Source organism: Carcharodon carcharias (genome assembly GCF_017639515.1).
Source record: "Carcharodon carcharias isolate sCarCar2 chromosome 38 unlocalized genomic scaffold, sCarCar2.pri SUPER_38_unloc_3, whole genome shotgun sequence".
In the NCBI taxonomy this organism is placed as follows: domain Eukaryota; kingdom Metazoa; phylum Chordata; class Chondrichthyes; order Lamniformes; family Lamnidae; genus Carcharodon; species Carcharodon carcharias.
Window position 1 is genome coordinate 725,347 of NW_024470797.1, and position 18,744 is coordinate 744,090.

The 18,744-nt window shown below is 51.1% G+C and overlaps 1 protein-coding gene across 1 annotated transcript in view; it reads right to left on the reverse strand.

The window, feature by feature from the left end:
* The window catches only part of LOC121274821 (vitamin K-dependent protein C-like), a 115,820-nt gene extending 99,399 nt beyond the window's left edge, over positions 1 to 16,421 (reverse strand). Inside the window, exons 1-4 of the mRNA XM_041182184.1 lie at positions 16,358 to 16,421; positions 15,462 to 15,586; positions 13,407 to 13,485; positions 8,936 to 8,985 (exon numbers count right to left, since the gene is read on the reverse strand). Of these exons, the coding sequence (XP_041038118.1) occupies positions 8,936 to 8,985; positions 13,407 to 13,485; positions 15,462 to 15,586; positions 16,358 to 16,421 (318 nt within the window). The remainder of the gene's footprint in view (positions 1 to 8,935; positions 8,986 to 13,406; positions 13,486 to 15,461; positions 15,587 to 16,357) is intronic.
* Positions 16,422 to 18,744: the final 2,323 nt, after the last annotated feature.

The following is an 18,744-nucleotide window of genomic DNA, read 5'->3' on the forward strand; positions in this document are numbered from 1 at the left end:
CGTAAATCCCTTCCCATTCACTCCCACTGTACACAATCCCAATGGAACCAAAACCCTTCCCCTTTACTCCCACTGTACACAATCCGAATGGAACCAAACCCTTTACCTTTCACTCCCACTGTACACAATACCAAAGGAACCACACCCCTTCCCGTTCACTCCCACTGTACACAATCCCAATAGAACCTTACCCCTTCCCATTCACTCACACTGTACACATTCCCAAAGGTCCCAAACCTGTTCCCGTTCACTGCCACTGTACACAATCCCAATATACCCAAACCACTTCCCGTTCACTCCAACTGTACACAATGCCAATGGACCCAAACCCCTTCCCGTTCACTCCCACTGTATACAATCCCAATGGAACCAAACCCCTTCCCATTCAATCACACTGTGCAAAATCCCAAAGGACACAAACCCCTTTCCATTCACACCCAATGTACACAATACCCATGGAAACATTTCCCTTCTCATTCACTCCCACTGTACACAATCCCAATGGAACCAAAACCCTTCCGGTTCACTCCCAGTGTACACAATCCCAATAGAACCTAACACCTTCCCATTCACTCCCACTGTACACAATCCCAAAGGACACAAACCTGTTCCCGTTCACTGCCACTGTACACAATCCCAATGGACCCAATCCCATTCCCATTCACTCCCACCGTACACAATCCCAATGAAGCCACACCCATACCCTTTCACTCCCACTGTACACAATGCCAATGTACCCAAACCCCTTCACGTTCACTCCCACTGGATACAATCCCAATGGACACAAACCCCTTCCCTTTCTCTCCCACTGTACACAATCCCAATGGTCCCAAACAAATTCCCTTTCAGTCCCACTGTACTCAATCCCAATGGAGCCAAACCCTTCCCGTTCAAACCCACTGTGCACAATCCCAATGGACACAAACCCCTTCCCTTTCTCTCCCACTGTACACAATCCCAATGGTCCCAAACAAATTCCCTTTCAGTCCCACTGTACTCAATCCCAATGGAGCCAAACCCTTCCCGTTCAAACCCACTGTGCACAATCCCAATGGACACAAACCATTCCCGTTCACTCCCACTGTACACAATCCCACTGGACCCAAACCCCTTACCTTTCACTCCCACCGTACACATTCCCAATGGACGTAAACCCCTCCCCATTCACCCAGACTGTACACAATCCCAATGGACCCAAACCCCTTCCCATTCACTCCCACTGTACACAATCTCAATGGACCAAAAACCCCTTTACCTTCACTCCCTCTGTACAAATTCCCAATGGACATAAATCCCCTTCCCGTTCAATTCCACTGCACACAATCCCAATGGACGTAAATCCCTTCCCGTTCACTCCCACTGTACACAATCCCAATGGAACCAAAACCCTTCCGGTTCAATCCCACTGTACGCAATCCCAATCGACACAAATCCCTTCCCGTTAATTCCTAATATACAAAATCCCAATTTCAAATCCCGTCCCGTTTATCCCACTGTACACAATCCGAATGGACACAAATCCATTCCCTTTCAATCCCATTGTGCACAATACCAATGGAACCCAACCCCTTCCCATTCAATCCCACTGTACACAATTACAATGGACCCAAACCCATTCCCCTTTACTCCCACTGTACACAATCCCAATGGAACCAAACCCCTTCCCGTTCACTCCCACTGTACACAATCACAATAGAACCAAACCCCTTCCCATTCACTCACACTGTACACATTCCCAAAGGTCCCAAACCTGTTCCCGTTCACTGCAACTGTACACAATCCCAATATACCCAAACCCCTTCCTGTTCACTCCCACTGTACACAATCCCAATGGAACCAATCCCCTTCCCGTTCACTCCCACTGTACACAATCCCAATGGACCCACACCCCTTCCCATTCACTCCCACTGTACACAATGCCAATGGACCCAAACCCCTTCCCGTTCACTCCCACTGTATACAATCGCAATGGAACCAAACCCCTTCCCATTCACTCACACTGTGCAAAATCCCAAAGGACACAAACCCCTTTCTTTTCACACCCACTGTACACAATACCCATGGAAACATTTCCCTTCTCATTCACTCCCACTGTACACAATCCCAATGGAACCAAAACCCTTCCGGTTCACTCCCACTGTACTCAATCCCAATCGACACAAATCCCTTCCCGTTAACTCCTAATGTACACAATCCCAATTTCAAATCCCTTCCCGTTCATCCCACTGTACACAATCCCACTGGACACAAACCCCTCCACTTTCACTCCCATTGTGCACAATCCCAATGGAACCAAAACCCTTCCCATTCACTACCACTGTACACAATTCCAATGGACCCAAAACCCTTCCCATTCACTCACACTGTACACAATCCCAATGGACCCAAACCCCTTCCCCTTCACTCCCACTGTACACAATCCAGATGGAACCAAACCCCTTCCCTTTCACTCCCACTGTACACAATCCCAATGGACCCAAACCCCTTACGTTCACCCCACTGTACACAATGCCAATGGAACATAACCCCTTCCCTTTCACTCCCACTGCACACAATCCCAATGGACCCAAACCTGTTCCCGTTCATTCCCACTATGCACAATCCCAATGTACCCAAACCCCGTCCCGTTCACTCCAACTGTACAACACTCCCAATTGCCACAAACCCCTTCCTGTTCACTCCCACTGTACACAATCCCAATGGAACCAAACCCCTTCCCATTCACTCCCACTGTACACTCTCACAATTGACACAATCCCCTTCCTGTTCACTCCCACAGTACACAATCCCAATGGAACCAAACCCCTTCCCGTTCACTCACAATGTACACAATCCCAATGGACCAAACGCCTTCGTGTTCACTCCCACTGTACAAAATCCCAATGGAACCAATACCCTACCCGGTCATCCCACTGTACACAATCCAATGGACCCAAACCCCTTTCCAATCACTCCCACTGTACACAATCGCAATGTCCCAAACCCCTTCCCATTCACTCCCACTGTACAAAATCCCAAAGGACACAAACCCCTTTCCATTCACTTTCACTGTACACAATACCCATGGAAACATTTCCCTTCCCATTCACTCCCAGTGTACACAATCCCAATGGAACCAAAACCCTTCCGGTTCAATTCCACTGTACTCAATCCCAATTGACACAAATCCCTTCCCGTTAACTCCTAATGTACACAATCCCAATTTCAAATCCCTTCGCGTTTATCCCACTGTACACAATCCCAATGGACACAAACCCCTTCCCTTTCATTCCCATTGTGCACAATCCCAATGGAACCCAAACCCTTCCCATTCAATCCCACTGTACACAATTCCAATGGACCCAAACCCCTTCCCCTTTACTCCCACTGTACACAATCCGAATGGAACCAAACCCTTTACCTTTCACTCCCACTGTACACAATACCAAAGGAACCACACCCCTTCCCGTTCACTCCCACTGTACACAATCCCAATAGAACCTTACCCCTTCCCATTCACTCACACTGTACACATTCCCAAAGGTCCCAAACCTGTTCCCGTTCACTGCCACTGTACACAATCCCAATATACCCAAACCACTTCCCGTTCACTCCAACTGTACACAATGCCAATGGACCCAAACCCCTTCCCGTTCACTCCCACTGTATACAATCCCAATGGAACCAAACCCCTTCCCATTCACTCACACTGTGCAAAATCCCAAAGGACACAAACCCCTTTCCATTCACACCCAATGTACACAATACCCATGGAAACATTTCCCTTCTCATTCACTCCCACTGTACACAATCCCAATGGACCCAATCCCCTTCCCATTCACTCCCACCGTACACAATCCCAATGAACCCACACCCATACCCTTTCACTCCCACTGTACACAATGCCAATGGACCCAAACCCCTTCCCGTTCACTCCCACTGGATACAATCCCAATGGGCACAAAACCATTCCCTTTCTCTCCCACTGTACACAATCCCAATGGTCCCAAACAAATTCCCTTTCAGTCCCACTGTACTCAATCCCAATGGAGCCAAAACCCTTCCCTTTCAAACCCACTGTGCACAATCCCAATGGACACAAACCATTCCCGTTCACTCCCACTGTACACAATCCCACTGGACCCAAACCCCTTACCTTTCACTCCCACCGTACACATTCCCAATGGACGTAAACCCCTCCCCATTCACCCAGACTGTACACAATCCCAATGGACCCAAACCCCTTCCCGTTCACTCCCACTGTACACAATCTCAATGGACCAAAAACCCCTTCCCCTGCACTCCCTCTGTACAAATTCCCAATGGACATAAATCCCCTTCCCGTTCAATTCCACTGCACACAATCCCGATGGACGTAAATGCCTTCTCGTTCACTCCCACTGTACACAATCCCAATGGAACCAAAACCCTTCCGGTTCAATCCCACTGTACTCAATCCCAATCGACACAAATCCCTTCCCGTTAATTCCTAATGTACAAAATCCCAATTTCAAATCCCGTCCCGTTTATCCCACTGTACACAATCCGAATGGACACAAATCTGTTCCCTTTCAATCCCATTGTGCACAATCCCAATGGAACCCAACCCCTTCCCATTCAATCCCACTGTACACAATTACAATGGACCCAAACCCATTCCCCTTTACTCCCACTGTACACAATCCCAATAGAACCATACCCCTTCCCATTCACTCACACTGTACACATTCCCAAAGGTCCCAAACCTGTTCCCGTTCACTGCCACTGTACACAATCCCAATATACCAAAACCCCTTCCTGTTCACTCCCACTGTACACAATCCCAATGGAACCAATCCCCTTCCCGTTCACTCCCACTGTACACAATCCCAATGGACCCACACCCCATTCACTCCCACTGTACACAATGCCAATGGACCCAAACCCCTTCCCGTTCACTCCCACTGTATACAATCGCAATGGAACCAAACCCCTTCCCATTCACTCACACTGTGCAAAGTCCCAAAGGACACAAACCCCTTTCCATTCACACCCACTGTACACAATACCCATGGAAACATTTCCCTTCTCATTCACTCCCACTGTACACAATCCCAATGGAACCAAAACCCTTCCGGTTCACTCCCACTGTACTCAATCCCAATCGACACAAATCCCTTCCCATTAACTCCTAATGTACACAATCCCAATTTCAAATCCCTTCCCGTTCATCCCACTGTACACAATCCCAATGGACACAAACCCCTTCCATTTCACTCCCATTGTGCACAATCCCAATGGAACCAAAACCCTTCCCATTCACTACCACTGTACACAATTCCAATGGACCCAAAACCCTTCCCATTCACTGCCACAGTACACAATCCCAATGGACCCAAAAGCCTTCCCATTCGCTCCCACTGTACACAATCCCAATGGAACCAAACCCCTTCCCTTTCACTCCCACTTTACACAATCCCAATGGACCCAAACCTGATCCCGTTCACTCCCACTGTACACAATCCCAATGTACCCAAACCCCTTCCCGTTCACTCCAACTGTACAACACTCCCAATTGCCACAAACCCCTTCCTGTTCACTCCCACTGTACACAATCCCAATGGAACCAAACCCCTTCCCGTTCACTCCCACTATACACACTCACAATTGACACAATCCCCTTCCTGTTAACTCCCACTGTACACTAGCCAAATGGACACAAACCCCTTTCCATTCACTCCCACTGTACACAATCGTAATGTCCCAAACCTCTTCCCATTCACTCCCACTGTACCTAATGCCAATGGACCCAAACCCCTTCCCGTTCACTCCCACTGTATACAATCCCAATGGACACAAACCCCTTTCCTTTCTCTCCCAAAGTACACAATCCCAATGGTGCCAAACAACTTCCCTTTCAATCCAACTGTACTCAATACAAATGGACCCAAACCCCTTCCCGTTCACTCCCACTGTACACAATCCCAATGGACCCAAACCCCTTACCTTTCACTCCCACCGTACACATTCCCAAAGGACGTAAAACCCTCCCCGTTCACCCAGACTGTACACAATCCCAATGGACCCAAACCCCTTCCCGTTCACTCCCTCTGTACACAATCTCAATGGACAAAAACCCCTTCCATATCACTCCCACTCTACAAAATTCCAATGGACATAAAACCCCTTCCCATTCAATTCCACTGCACACAATCCCAATGGACCTAAATCCCTTCCCGTTCACTCCCACTGTACACAATCCCAATGGAACCAAACCCCTTCCCATTCACTCCCACTGTACAAAATCCCAAAGGACACAAACCCCTTTCCAGTCACTCCCACTGTACACAATACCCATGGAAACATTTCCCTTGCCATTCACTCCCACTGTATACAATTCCAATTGACCCAAACCCCTTTCCTTTCACTCCCACTGTACACAATCCAAAATGGAACCAAACCCTTTACCTTTCACTCCCACTGTACACAAACACCTTTCCTTTCACGCCCACTGTACACAATACCCATGGAAACATTTCCCTTCCCATTCACTCCCACTGTACACTATCCCAATGGAACCAAAACCCTTCCGGTTCACTACCACTGTACTCAATCCCAATCGACACAAATCCCTTCCCGTTATCTCCTAATGTACACAATCCCAATTTCAAATCTCTTCCCGTTTATCCCACTGTACACAATCCCAATGGACCCACACCCCTTCCCATTCACTCCCACTGTACACAATGCCAATGGACCTAAACCCCTTTCCGTTCACTCCCACTGTACACAATCCCCATGGAACCAAACCCCTTCCCATTCACTCCCACTGTACACAATCCCAAAGAACACAAACCCCTTTCCATTCACTCCCACTGTACACAATACCCATGGAAACATTTCCCTTCCCATTCACTCCCACTGTACACAATTCCAATGGACCCAAACCCCTTCCTGTTCACTGCCACCGTACACAATCCCAAAGGACCCAAACCCCTTCCCGTTCACTGCCACCGTACACAATCCCAATGGACCCAAATCCCTTCCCCTTCACTCCCACTATACACAATCCCACTGGAACCAAACCCCTTCCCATTCACTCCCACTGTACACAATCCCAATGGACCCAAACCCCTTTCCGTTCACTCCCATTGTACACAATCCCAATGTACCCAAACCCCTTCCCTTTCACTCCCACTGTACACATTCCCAATCCCAAATCCCTTCCTGTTCACTCCCACTGTACACAATCCCAATGGACCCAAACTCCTTCCCGTTCACTCCCACTGTACACAATGCCAGTGGACCCAAACCCCTTCCCGTTTACTCCCACTGTATACAATCCCAATGGACACAAACCCCTTCCCTTTCACTCCCACTGTACACAATCCCAATGGTCCCAATCCTCTTCCCTTTCACTCCCACTGTACTCAATCCCAATGCACCCAAATCCCTTCCTTTTCACTCCCACTGCACACAATCCCAATGCACCCAAACCCCTTCCCTTTCACTCCCACTGTACACAATCCCAATGGACCCAAACACCTTCCCATTCACTCCCACTGTACACAATCCCAATGGACCCAAACCCCTTCCCATTCACTCCCACTGTACACAATTCCAATGGACCCAAACGCCTTCCCATTCACTCCCACTGTACACAATCCCAATGGACCCCAACTCCTTCCCGTTCACTCCCACTGTACACAATCCCAATGGACCCAAACCCCTTCCTGTTCACTCCCACTGTACACAATTTCAGTGGACCCAAACCCCTTCCCATTCACTCGCGCTGTTTATCTATGTGTTTGTGTGTGCGTGTATGTGTATGTGTGCATTTTTGTGTTGGTGTTTCTGTAGGAGGTTGTGTTTTTTTTTGTGTGAGTGTGCACGTGTGTGTGTGTTTGTGTGGGTGTATGTGAGATTATGTGTACGTGAGAGAGTGTTTGTATGCATCTTTGTTCGTGTGTCTGTGTCTGCCTTTCTGAGTGTGAGAGTGTATATGTGTGCGTGCCCTCATGTGACTGTATGAGTTTCTGTCTGTGTGTCTGTGTGTGTGTTTGTGTGTGTGGTGCATGTGAGTTTGTGTGTGAGAGTGACCATGTGTGTGTGTGGGTTCCTGTGTTCATGTGTGTGTGTGTGATTGCGTTTGTGTGTGTGTGCAAGCATGTGTTTTTCTGAGTGAGAGTTTGAGAGTGGCTGTTTGTGACTGAGTGTGCTTGTGTGTGTGTCTGTATTCCTGTGGGTTTTTGTTTGTCTGGGTATGTCTGCCTGGTGAGTGTGTGTGTGTGTGCACGCATGTATGTGCGTGCGCACCTGGGTGAGTGTTTGCTGGTGTTTGTGTGCGTGAGTGTGCTTGTGATTGAGTGAGTGTGTGTGTGAGTGTGAGAGAGAGTGGGTGTATGTGTGCGTTTGTGTGACTGTGAGTGTCTGTGCATTTGTCTATATGCCTGTGTAATTCTGCATGTATGAGAGTGAGAGAGATTGTGTGTGTGAACGCATGCACATGTTGGTGAGGATGGGTGAATGTGAGTGTGTGTGTGTGTGTGTGTGCACCTGGGTGTTTGTGAGTTGCATGTGTGGATGTGATAGTCTGTGAGAGTTTGTGTGTCTGTAAGTGTATGTGAGTGTGTGTGTGCGCAAGTGTGAACATGAGAGTGCAAGCGTGTGTGTGTGTGTGCATGTGTGTTAGAGACTTTGTGTGTCTGTACTCCTGTGTGTTTCTGTATGTGTGTGTGTCTGCGTGGGTGAGTGTTTGTTTGTGACCGTGTGTGTGTACGTGTGTGTTTGTGAGTGTGAGAGTCAGTGAGAGTGTGTGTGCGTCTGAGTTTGTGTTTGAGTAAGAGTGAGTGTGTGTGTGAGAGAGAGAGAGAGAGTGTGTCAGTGTGTATGTTTGTTTGATTGTGTGTGTGCATTTGAGAGTGTGAGTGAGAGTGTGAGAGTGAGTGTGAGTGAGAGTGTATATCATCCTGTCTACCTGGATCCATCGCTCTCTGAACCTGACTGCAAACGGACCACCGGAGTCCCCTGAAATTGAGAAAAGACTGGTAACACATATATATAATAACCTAATATCCAGGCTTGGGCTGACAAGTGGGGAGTAACATTCACACCACATGAGTGTCAGGCAATGACCATCTCCAACAAGAGAGAATCTAACCATCGCTCCTTGACATTCAATGGCATTACCATCACTGAATCCACCACTATCAACATCCTGGGGGTTACCATTGACCAGAAACTGAACTGGACCAGTCATATAAATACTGTGGCTACAAGAGCAGGTCAGAGGCTGGGAATCCTGCGGAGAGTAACTCACCTCCTGACTCCCCAAAGCCTGTCCACCATCTACAAGGCACCAGTCAGGAGTGTGATGGAATACTCCCCACTTGCCTGGATGAGTGCAGCTCCCACAACAGTCAAGAAGCTCGATACCATCCAGGACAAAGTAGCCCAGCTCGATCAGCCCCCCATCCACAAACATTCAGTCCCTCCACCACCGACGCACAGTAGCAGCAGTGTGTGTACCATCTACAAGATGCACTGCAGCAACTCACCAAGGCCCCTTCGACAGCGCCGCCCAAACCCATGACCACTACCATCTAGAAGGACAAGGGCAGCAGACACATTGGGAACACCACCTGGATGTTCCCTTCCGAGCCCCTCACCATCCCGACTTGGAAATATATCGGCCGTTCCTTCACTGTCGCTGGGTCAAAATCCCAGAACTCCCTCCCTAACAGCGCCGTGGGTGTACCTACACCACACGGGGACAAAATCCTGGGAACTCCCTCCCTAACAGCGCTGTGGGTGTACCTACACCACACGGACAAAATCCTGGAACTCCCTCCCTAACAGCGCCGTGGGTGTACCTACACCACACGGACAAAATCCTGGAACTCCCTCCCTAACAGCGCCGTGGGTGTACCTACACCACACGGGACAAAATCCTGGAACTCCCTCCCTAACAGCGCCGTGGGTGTACCTACACCACACGGGACAAAATCCTGGAACTCCCTCCCTAACAGCGCTGTGGGTGTACCTACACCACACGGACAAAATCCTGGAACTCCCTCCCTAACAGCGCCGTGGGTGTACCTACACCACACGGGACAAAATCCTGGAACTCCCACCCTAACAGCGCTGTGGGTGTACCTACACCACACGGACAAAATCCTGGAACTCCCTCCCTAACAGCGCCGTGGTTGTACCTACACCACACGGACAAAATCCTGGAACTCCCTCCCTAACAGCGCCGTGGTTGTACCTACACCACACGGGGACAAAATCCTGGAACTCCCTCCCTAACAGCGCCGTGGGTGTACCTACACCACACGGGGACTGCAGAGGCTCAAGAAGGCGGCTCACCCACCACCTTCTCAAGGGGCAATTAGGGATGGGCAATAAATGCAGGGCCCAGAAAGAGACATCCAAATACCATGAATTAATTTTAAAAAGAGCTAAATGTGGAACAGAGGGATAGAGAGAGGGGACAGAATGGGGAACAGAGGGATAGAGAGAGGGGACAGACAGGGGAACAGAGGGATAGAGAGAGGGGACAGAATGGGGTACAGAGGGATAGAGAGAGGGGACAGACTGGGGAACAGTGGGAAAGAGAGAGGGGACAGACTGGGGAACAGAGGGATATAGAGAGGGCACAGAATTGGGAACAGCGGGATAGAGAGAGGGGACAGACTCAGTAACTGAGGGATAGAGAGAGGGGACAGACAGGTGAAAAGACGGATATAGAGAGGGAACAGAATGGGGAACAGACGCTTAGAGAGAGAGGGCACAGAATGGGGAACAGAGGGATAGAGAGAGGGGACAGACTGGGGAACAGAGGGATAGAGAGAGGGGACAGACTGGGGAACAGAGGGATAGAGAGAGGGGACAGACTGGGGAACAGAGGGATAGAGAGAGGGAAAGACTGGGGAACAGAGGGATAGAGAGAGGGGACAGAGTGGGGAACAGAGAGATAGAGAGAGGGGACAGACTGGGGAACAGAGAGATAGAGAGAGGGGACAGACTGGGGAACAGAGGGATAGAGAGAGGGGACAGACTGGGGAACAGAGGGATAGAGAGAGGGGACAGACTGGGGAACAGAGGGATAGAGAGAGGGGACAGACTGGGGAACAGAGGGATAGAGAGAGGGGACAGACTGGGGAACAGAGGGATAGAGAGAGGGGACAGACTGGGGAACAGAGGGATAGAGAGAGGGGACAGACTGGGGAACAGAGGGATAGAGAGAGGGGACAGACTGGGGAACAGAGGGATAGAGAGAGGGGACAGACTGGGGAACAGAGGGATAGAGAGAGGAGACAGACTGGGGAACAGAGGGATAGAGAGAGGGACAGACTGGGGAACAGAGGGATAGAGAGAGGGGACAGACTGGGGAACAGAGGGATAGAGAGAGGGGACAGACTGGGGAACAGAGGGATAGAGAGAGGAGACAGACTGGGGAACAGAGGGATAGAGAGAGGGGACAGACTGGGGAACAGAGGGATAGAGAGAGGGGACAGAATGGGGAACAGAGGGATAGAGAGAGGGGACAGACTGGGGAACAGAGGGATAGAGAGAGGGGACAGACTGGGGAACAGAGGGATAGAGAGAGGGGACAGACTGGGGAACAGAGGGATAGAGAGAGGAGACAGACTGGGGAACAGAGGGATAGAGAGAGGGGACAGACTGGGGAACAGAGGGATAGAGAGAGGGGACAGACTGGGGAACAGAGGGATAGAGAGAGGGGACAGACTGGGGAACAGAGAGATAGAGAGAGGGGACAGACTGGGGAACAGAGGGATAGAGAGAGGGGACAGACTGGGGAACAGAGAGATAGAGAGAGGAGACAGACTGGGGAACAGAGGGATAGAGAGAGGGGACAGACTGGGGAACAGAGGGATAGAGAGAGGGGACAGACTGGGGAACAGAGGGATAGAGAGAGGGGACAGACTGGGGAACAGAGGGATAGAGAGAGGGGACAGACTGGGGAACAGAGGGATAGAGAGAGGGGACAGACTGGGGAACAGAGGGATAGAGAGAGGGGACAGACTGGGGAACAGAGGGATAGAGAGAGGAGACAGACTGGGGAACAGAGGGATAGAGAGAGGGGACAGACTGGGGAACAGAGGGATAGAGAGAGGGGACAGACTGGGGAACAGAGGGATAGAGAGAGGGGACAGACTGGGGAACAGAGGGATAGAGAGAGGGAAAGACTGGGGAACAGAGGGATAGAGAGAGGGGACAGAGTGGGGAACAGAGAGATAGAGAGAGGGACAGACTGGGGAACAGAGGGATAGAGAGAGGGGACAGACTGGGGAACAGAGGGATAGAGAGAGGGGACAGACTGGGGAACAGAGGGATAGAGAGAGGGGACAGACTGGGGAACAGAGGGATAGAGAGAGGGGACAGACTGGGGAACAGAGGGATAGAGAGAGGGGACAGACTGGGGAACAGAGGGATAGAGAGAGGGGACAGACTGGGGAACAGAGGGATAGAGAGAGGGGACAGACTGGGGAACAGAGGGATAGAGAGAGGGGACAGACTGGGGAACAGAGGGATAGAGAGAGGGGACAGACTGGGGAACAGAGGGATAGAGAGAGGGGACAGACTGGGGAACAGAGGGATAGAGAGAGGGGACAGACTGGGGAACAGAGGGATAGAGAGAGGGGACAGACTGGGGAACAGAGGGATAGAGAGAGGGGACAGACTGGGGAACAGAGGGATAGAGAGAGGGGACAGACTGGGGAACAGAGGGATAGAGAGAGGGGACAGACTGGGGAACAGAGGGATAGAGAGAGGGGACAGACTGGGGAACAGAGGGATAGAGAGAGGGGACAGACTGGGGAACAGAGGGATAGAGAGAGGAGACAGATTGGGGAACAGAGGGATAGAGAGAGGGGACAGACTGGGGAACAGAGGGTTAGAGAGAGGGGACAGACTGGGGAACAGAGGGATAGAGAGAGGGGACAGAGTGAGGAACAGAGGGATAGAGAGAGGGTACAGACTGGGGAACAGAAGATAGAGAGAGGGGACAGACTGGGGAACAGAGGGATAGAGAGAGGGGACAGACTGGGGAACAGAGGGATAGAGAGAGGGGACAGACTGGGGAACAGAGGGATAGAGAGAGGGGACAGACTGGGGAACAGAGGGATAGAGAGAGGGGACAGACTGGGGAACAGAGGATAGAGAGAGGGGACAGACTGGGGAACAGAGGGATAGAGAGAGGGGACAGACTGGGGAACAGACGGATAGAGAGAGGGGACAGACTGGGGAACAGAGGGATAGAGAGAGGGGACAGACTGGGGAACAGAGGAATAGAGAGAGGGGACAGACTGGGGTACAGAGGGATAGAGAGAGGGGACAGACTTGGGAACAGAGGGATAGAGAGAGGGGCAGAATGGAGAACATTGCATAAGTCATACTTCTTTCTGTTGATAGCTGTTACTTACCTTGGCATGCATCCACTCCATCTCCTTTGGCACAGAGCTGACTTTCATCCAGATCGTCTTTCCGACATTTATCACGAGGCTGGTTCAGACAGAATCGGTGAGTCTTTCATGTTGTCATGAGCAAGAGAGAGGAAGTTAATGAGCAATCGGGGTATGGCTGGGTCACTGTCAGAGGGACGGTGCTGCCTCTTGTAGTAGAACGGTTTTCCTGGCCCCTTGCGTGCCACCACACGTCCGGGCGCTATGAGAGGGTGCGGAGGAGATTTACCGGAATGTTCCCCGGGGATGAGGGGGGACGTGGAGAGAGACAGGGAGGAGCTGGTAGCACTCTCCTCGGAGAGGAGAATGTTAAGGGGAAGATTGAATCGAGATGTCCCCAATTGAAGGGTTCTCAAAATTTCCACATTTTTCATATCAACAGGGATATGACTTTTGGACATTTACCTGAAACCAGACCAGGAGAAGTGACGGAATACTCATTCTTCCCTTTAAAACAATCAACACAAATCTAAAGCCCATCAAAATCTTGCATAAATAATCGCTACTAACTACACGGGCAGGAAGGCCACAATCAATGCAATTATGCGACCCCATCAATACTCCAAATATACAATGGCTTTCAGTTCAAGACTAGTTAGACGGGCAGGAAGACCATGTTAAACATCTTGCGAGCCCATTAACACCAAGATAACAATCAGCTGGGGAAGCCCACATCAGACAAAGAACTAACCTTGATTTGGATTCAGATCAGCAATTTCAAAAAGTGGTATAACCAGGCCAACAGTTAGGAAGTGAAGGCCGACACAGGAGGGTGAGCAGGTTTTGGAGTGGTTGTAGCTGAGCTAAGAGGATGGAGGAGATCTGCAGGTTTTCCCAGTCCCCCAGGCAACGTCACGGTGAGGGGCACAGAGTGGCAGACTCAACCCAAGACAACAAGGCTGCAAACACAGCCCTCCACTAAGATCGACCACCCACAACCGGGCCCTCCAAACACAGACCGGGGCCACGTGGGGAAGGCAAGCCCCAAAGGACACAAAGAGTGTACCCCAAAACTGTAACCGGCTTCCCTGGCTGGATTTCCGAACTGACAAGGAACCCGGGGTTGGTGAGTATGATCTCTGACCTCTCCTGGTTCAATTTAGTTAGGATTTTGCGGTGGGACAAGGTTAAGGGGATCAGTAGTGTGATTTTCCCTGGTTATGCCGCGTGTACCCCATTCTTACGGAAGTGTACTTTGTATAGCCTCTGTATAATTCATTCATCATGAGGCTAGATCAGAGACAATTGGTGAGTGTTTCATGTTGCCATGAGCAAAAAGGAGGAAGTTAATGAGTGATCGGGGGATGGCTGGGACACTGTCTGAGGGAGGAGGCTGCCAATTGTAGCAGACGTCTGCGCCGAAGGAGATGGAGTGGATAAGATAGGTCTGTTTAATCTCAGTGTAATTCCAATGTTATAAGTTTATTGGTGACTTCAATAAACTCAGTTTTTTTCTTGCACCAACACCAGTTGTCACAACCCCACAAGTAGGTCCAAGGTCCAGAACCCAGGGAGGGACAGCAAATCGGACCGCGCTGAGGTCAGAGGTGAAGCTGACACACAACCACCACCACTCCCGACACAATCGGGAAGGGGGGTTGGGATCGAGGGAACAAGGAGGAAACTGTTCCCAATGACAGGAGGGTGGAGAAACAAGAGGGACATGGATCGGAGGTGATTGGGATAAGAACCAGAGTTGGGGGGGTGGGTGTTGTGTGTGTGTGTGTGGGGGGAGATGGGGAAAGGTTTTGTGGGACCCAGCGAGTTGTTATGATCTGGAAGGTGCTGCCTGAAAGGAAGGTGGAAGCAGATTCAATAGGAACACTCAGAATGGGGGAATCGGAGAAACACTGGAAGGGGGAAAATTCACAGGGCAGTTGGGGGGAGGGAGAGCAGGAGGAGGGAGTGGGATCAATTGGATAGCTCTACCCAGAGAGCCAGCACAGGGGGTGATGGGCAGAATGGCCTCCACCTGTACTCTTTCAGTCTACTATTAAAAAGAAGAAATGCAGTTACCTGAATAGAAATGATTCCAAACTTCAGCTTTGCAGATTTTCCTCTCTTCCCTGTCAATCCCCATCCGGAGACATAACCGGAAATCTCTCTCAGCTCCGTGCCACTAAACCCAGTCAGAATCCGGTCTAAGATCACACAGCACGGGGTTAGATACAGAGTAAATCTCTCTCTACACCGTCCCCATCAAACACTCCAAGGACAGGTACAGCACAGGGATAGATACAGAGTAAATCTCCCTCTACACTGTCCCCATCAAACACTCCCAGGACAGGTACAGCACAGGGATAGATACAGAGTAAAGCTCCCTCTACGCCGTCCCCATCAAACACTCCCAGGACAGGTACAGCACGGGGTTAGATACAGAGTAAATCTCCCTCTACACTGTCACCATCAAACAATCCCAGGACAGGTACAGCACGGGGTTAGATACAGAGTAAATCTCCCTCTACACTGTCACCATCAAACAATCCCAGGACAGGTACAGCACGGGGTTAGATACAGAGTAAATCTCCCTCTACACTGTCCCCATCAAACACTCCCAGGACAGGTACAGCACGGGGTTAGATACAGAGTAAAGCTCCCTCTACACCGTCCCCATCAAACACTCCCGGGACAGGTACAGCACGGGGTTAGATACAGAGTAAATATCCCTCTACACTGTCACCATCAAACACTCCCAGGACAGGTACAGCACGGGGTTAGATACAGAGTAACTATCCCTCTACACTGTCCCCATCAAACACTCCCAGGACAGGTACAGCACGGGGTTAGCTACAGAGTAAATCTCCCTCTACACTGTCCCCATCAAACACTCCCAGGACAGGTACAGCACGGGGTTAGATACAGAGTGAAGTTCCCTCTACACTGTCCCCATCAAACACTCCCAGGACAGGTACAGCAGGAAAATGCCAGGCGAGGCCTCACAATGCTGAACAGCCTCTGAAGCTGCCCACTCCCCATCCTGGACTTACCTTGGTATTTGCACTGCTCCTGCCAGATCCCAGCAGGCGCTGGGAGGAAATCGTTCACTTCCTTGCTGCAAGGGAGGCACACGGGTCTGGCGGACGAGGCAGAGAGGAGAAGGCCACAGTTACCAGAGCAGCAACTTGGGAAGCATTCGTTGCATTAAAAAGTTAATCGACTCGAGAGCCAAGGGAAAGTTGATGCCTGGGAGCAGCCCAAATCGTTACCGAGGGATCTGGGTGTCCTGGTGCATGAATCAGGGTTAAGTTGGTGTGCAGATGCAGCAAGTGATTGGGGGAGGCAAGTGGAACGTTGTCCTTTATTGCGAGGGGGGTGGAGTATAAAGTGGGGAAGTCTCGCTCCGACTGTACAGGGCGTCGGGGAGGCTGCACCTGGAGCACTGGGGACAGTTTTGGTCTCCTTCCTCGAGGAGGGATTTACCCCCACTGGAGGCCGTTCAGCGCAGGTTCACCCGGCTGATTCCTGGGACGAAGGGGGTTTGTCTTGTGAGGAGGGGTTGAGCAGGTTGGGCCCTATTACCCATTGGAGTTAAGAAGAACGAGAGGCGATCTTATTGAGACAGATAAGATTCTGAGGGGGCGGTAGGGGCTCGACAGGGGGGGATGCTGGGAGCATGTTTCCCCCCTCGTGGGGGGCGGAACCTAGAACGAGGGGGGAGGGGGCACAGTTTCAGAACGAGGGGTCGGAGACGGAGATGAGGAGGAATTTCTTCCCTCAGAGGGGGGTCCATCTGTGGGATTCTCTCCCCACCCACCCACCCCTCAGAGAGCAGTGGAGGCCGGGGGGGGGGTTGGATATACTCAAGGCCGAGCGAGAGGGGTTTCTGATCGACGAGGGGAGTCGAGGGATATGAGGAGGGGAGGGACAGGAAAGCGGAGTTGAGGCCACACTCAGATCAGGCGTGATCTTCTTGAACGGGGGAACAGACTCGAGGGGCCGAATGGCTAACCCTTGCTCCTAATACTTGTTTGTTCGTTCCAACTGAATTGTGATCAAGATATGAGGGGCTGAATGGCCTCCTGCTGTACAAATTTTTTTTCATTCTTGCACAGGATGTGGGTGTCTCTGCCCAGGTTCAGCGTTTATTGCCCATCCCTAATTGCCCCCTTGAGAAGGTGGTGGGTGAGTCGCCACCTTGAGCCGCTGCAGTCCCCGTGTGGTGTAGGTACACCCACAGCGCTGTTAGGGAGGGAGTTCCAGGATTTTGTCCGTGTGGTGTAGGTACACCCACAGCGCTGTTAGGGAGGGAGTTCCAGGATTTTGTCCCGTGTGGTGTAGGTACACCCACGGCGCTGTTAGGGAGGGAGTTCCAGGATTTTGTCCGTGTGGTGTAGGTACACCCACGGTGCTGTTAGGGAGGGAGTTCCAGGATTTTGTCCGTGTGGTGTAGGTACACCCACGGCGCTGTTAGGGAGGGAGTTCCAGGATTTGGACCCAGCGACAGTGAAGGAACGGCCGATATATTTCCAAGTCGGGATGGTGAGGGGCTCGGAGGGGAACATCCAGGTGGTGGTGTTCCCCATGTGTCTGCTGCCCTTGTCCTTCTAGATGGTAGAGGTCGTGGGTTTGGGCAGCGCTGTCGAAGGAGCCTTGGTGAGTTGCTGCAGTGCATCTTGTAGATGGTACACACACTGCTGCTACTGTGCGTCGGTGGTGGAGGGAGTGAATGTTTGTGGATGGGGGGCCGATCAAGCGGGGCTGCTTTGTCCTGGACGGTGTCGAGCTTCTTGAGTGTTGTGGGAGCCGCACTCATCCAGGCAAGTGGGGAGTGTCCCATCCCACTCCTGACTGGTGCCTTGTAGATGGTGGACAGTCTTTGGGGAGTCAGGAGGTGAGTTACTCTCCGCAGGATTCCCAGCCTCTGACCTGCTCTTGTAGCCACAGTATTTATATGGCTGGTCCAGTTCAGTTTCTGGTCAATGGTAACCCCCAGGATGTTGATAGTGGGGGATTCAGTGATGGTGATGCCATTGAATGTCAAGGGGCGATGGTTAGATTCTCTCTTGTTGGAGATGGTCATTGCCTGGCACTTGTGTGGTGTGAATGTTACTTGCCTTTTGTCAGCCCAACCTAGATATTGTCCAGGTCTTGCTGCATTTGGACAGGGACTGCTTCAGCATCTGAGGAGTCACGAATGGTGCTGAACATTGTACAAGCATCAGCGAACATCCCCACTTCTGACCTTATGATGGAAGGAAGGTCATTGATGAAGCAGCTGAAGATGGTCACTACCCTGAGGAACTCCTGCAGGGATGGTCAGTGATCTGTGCAGGTGATGATAGTTTATGAATACAATTCT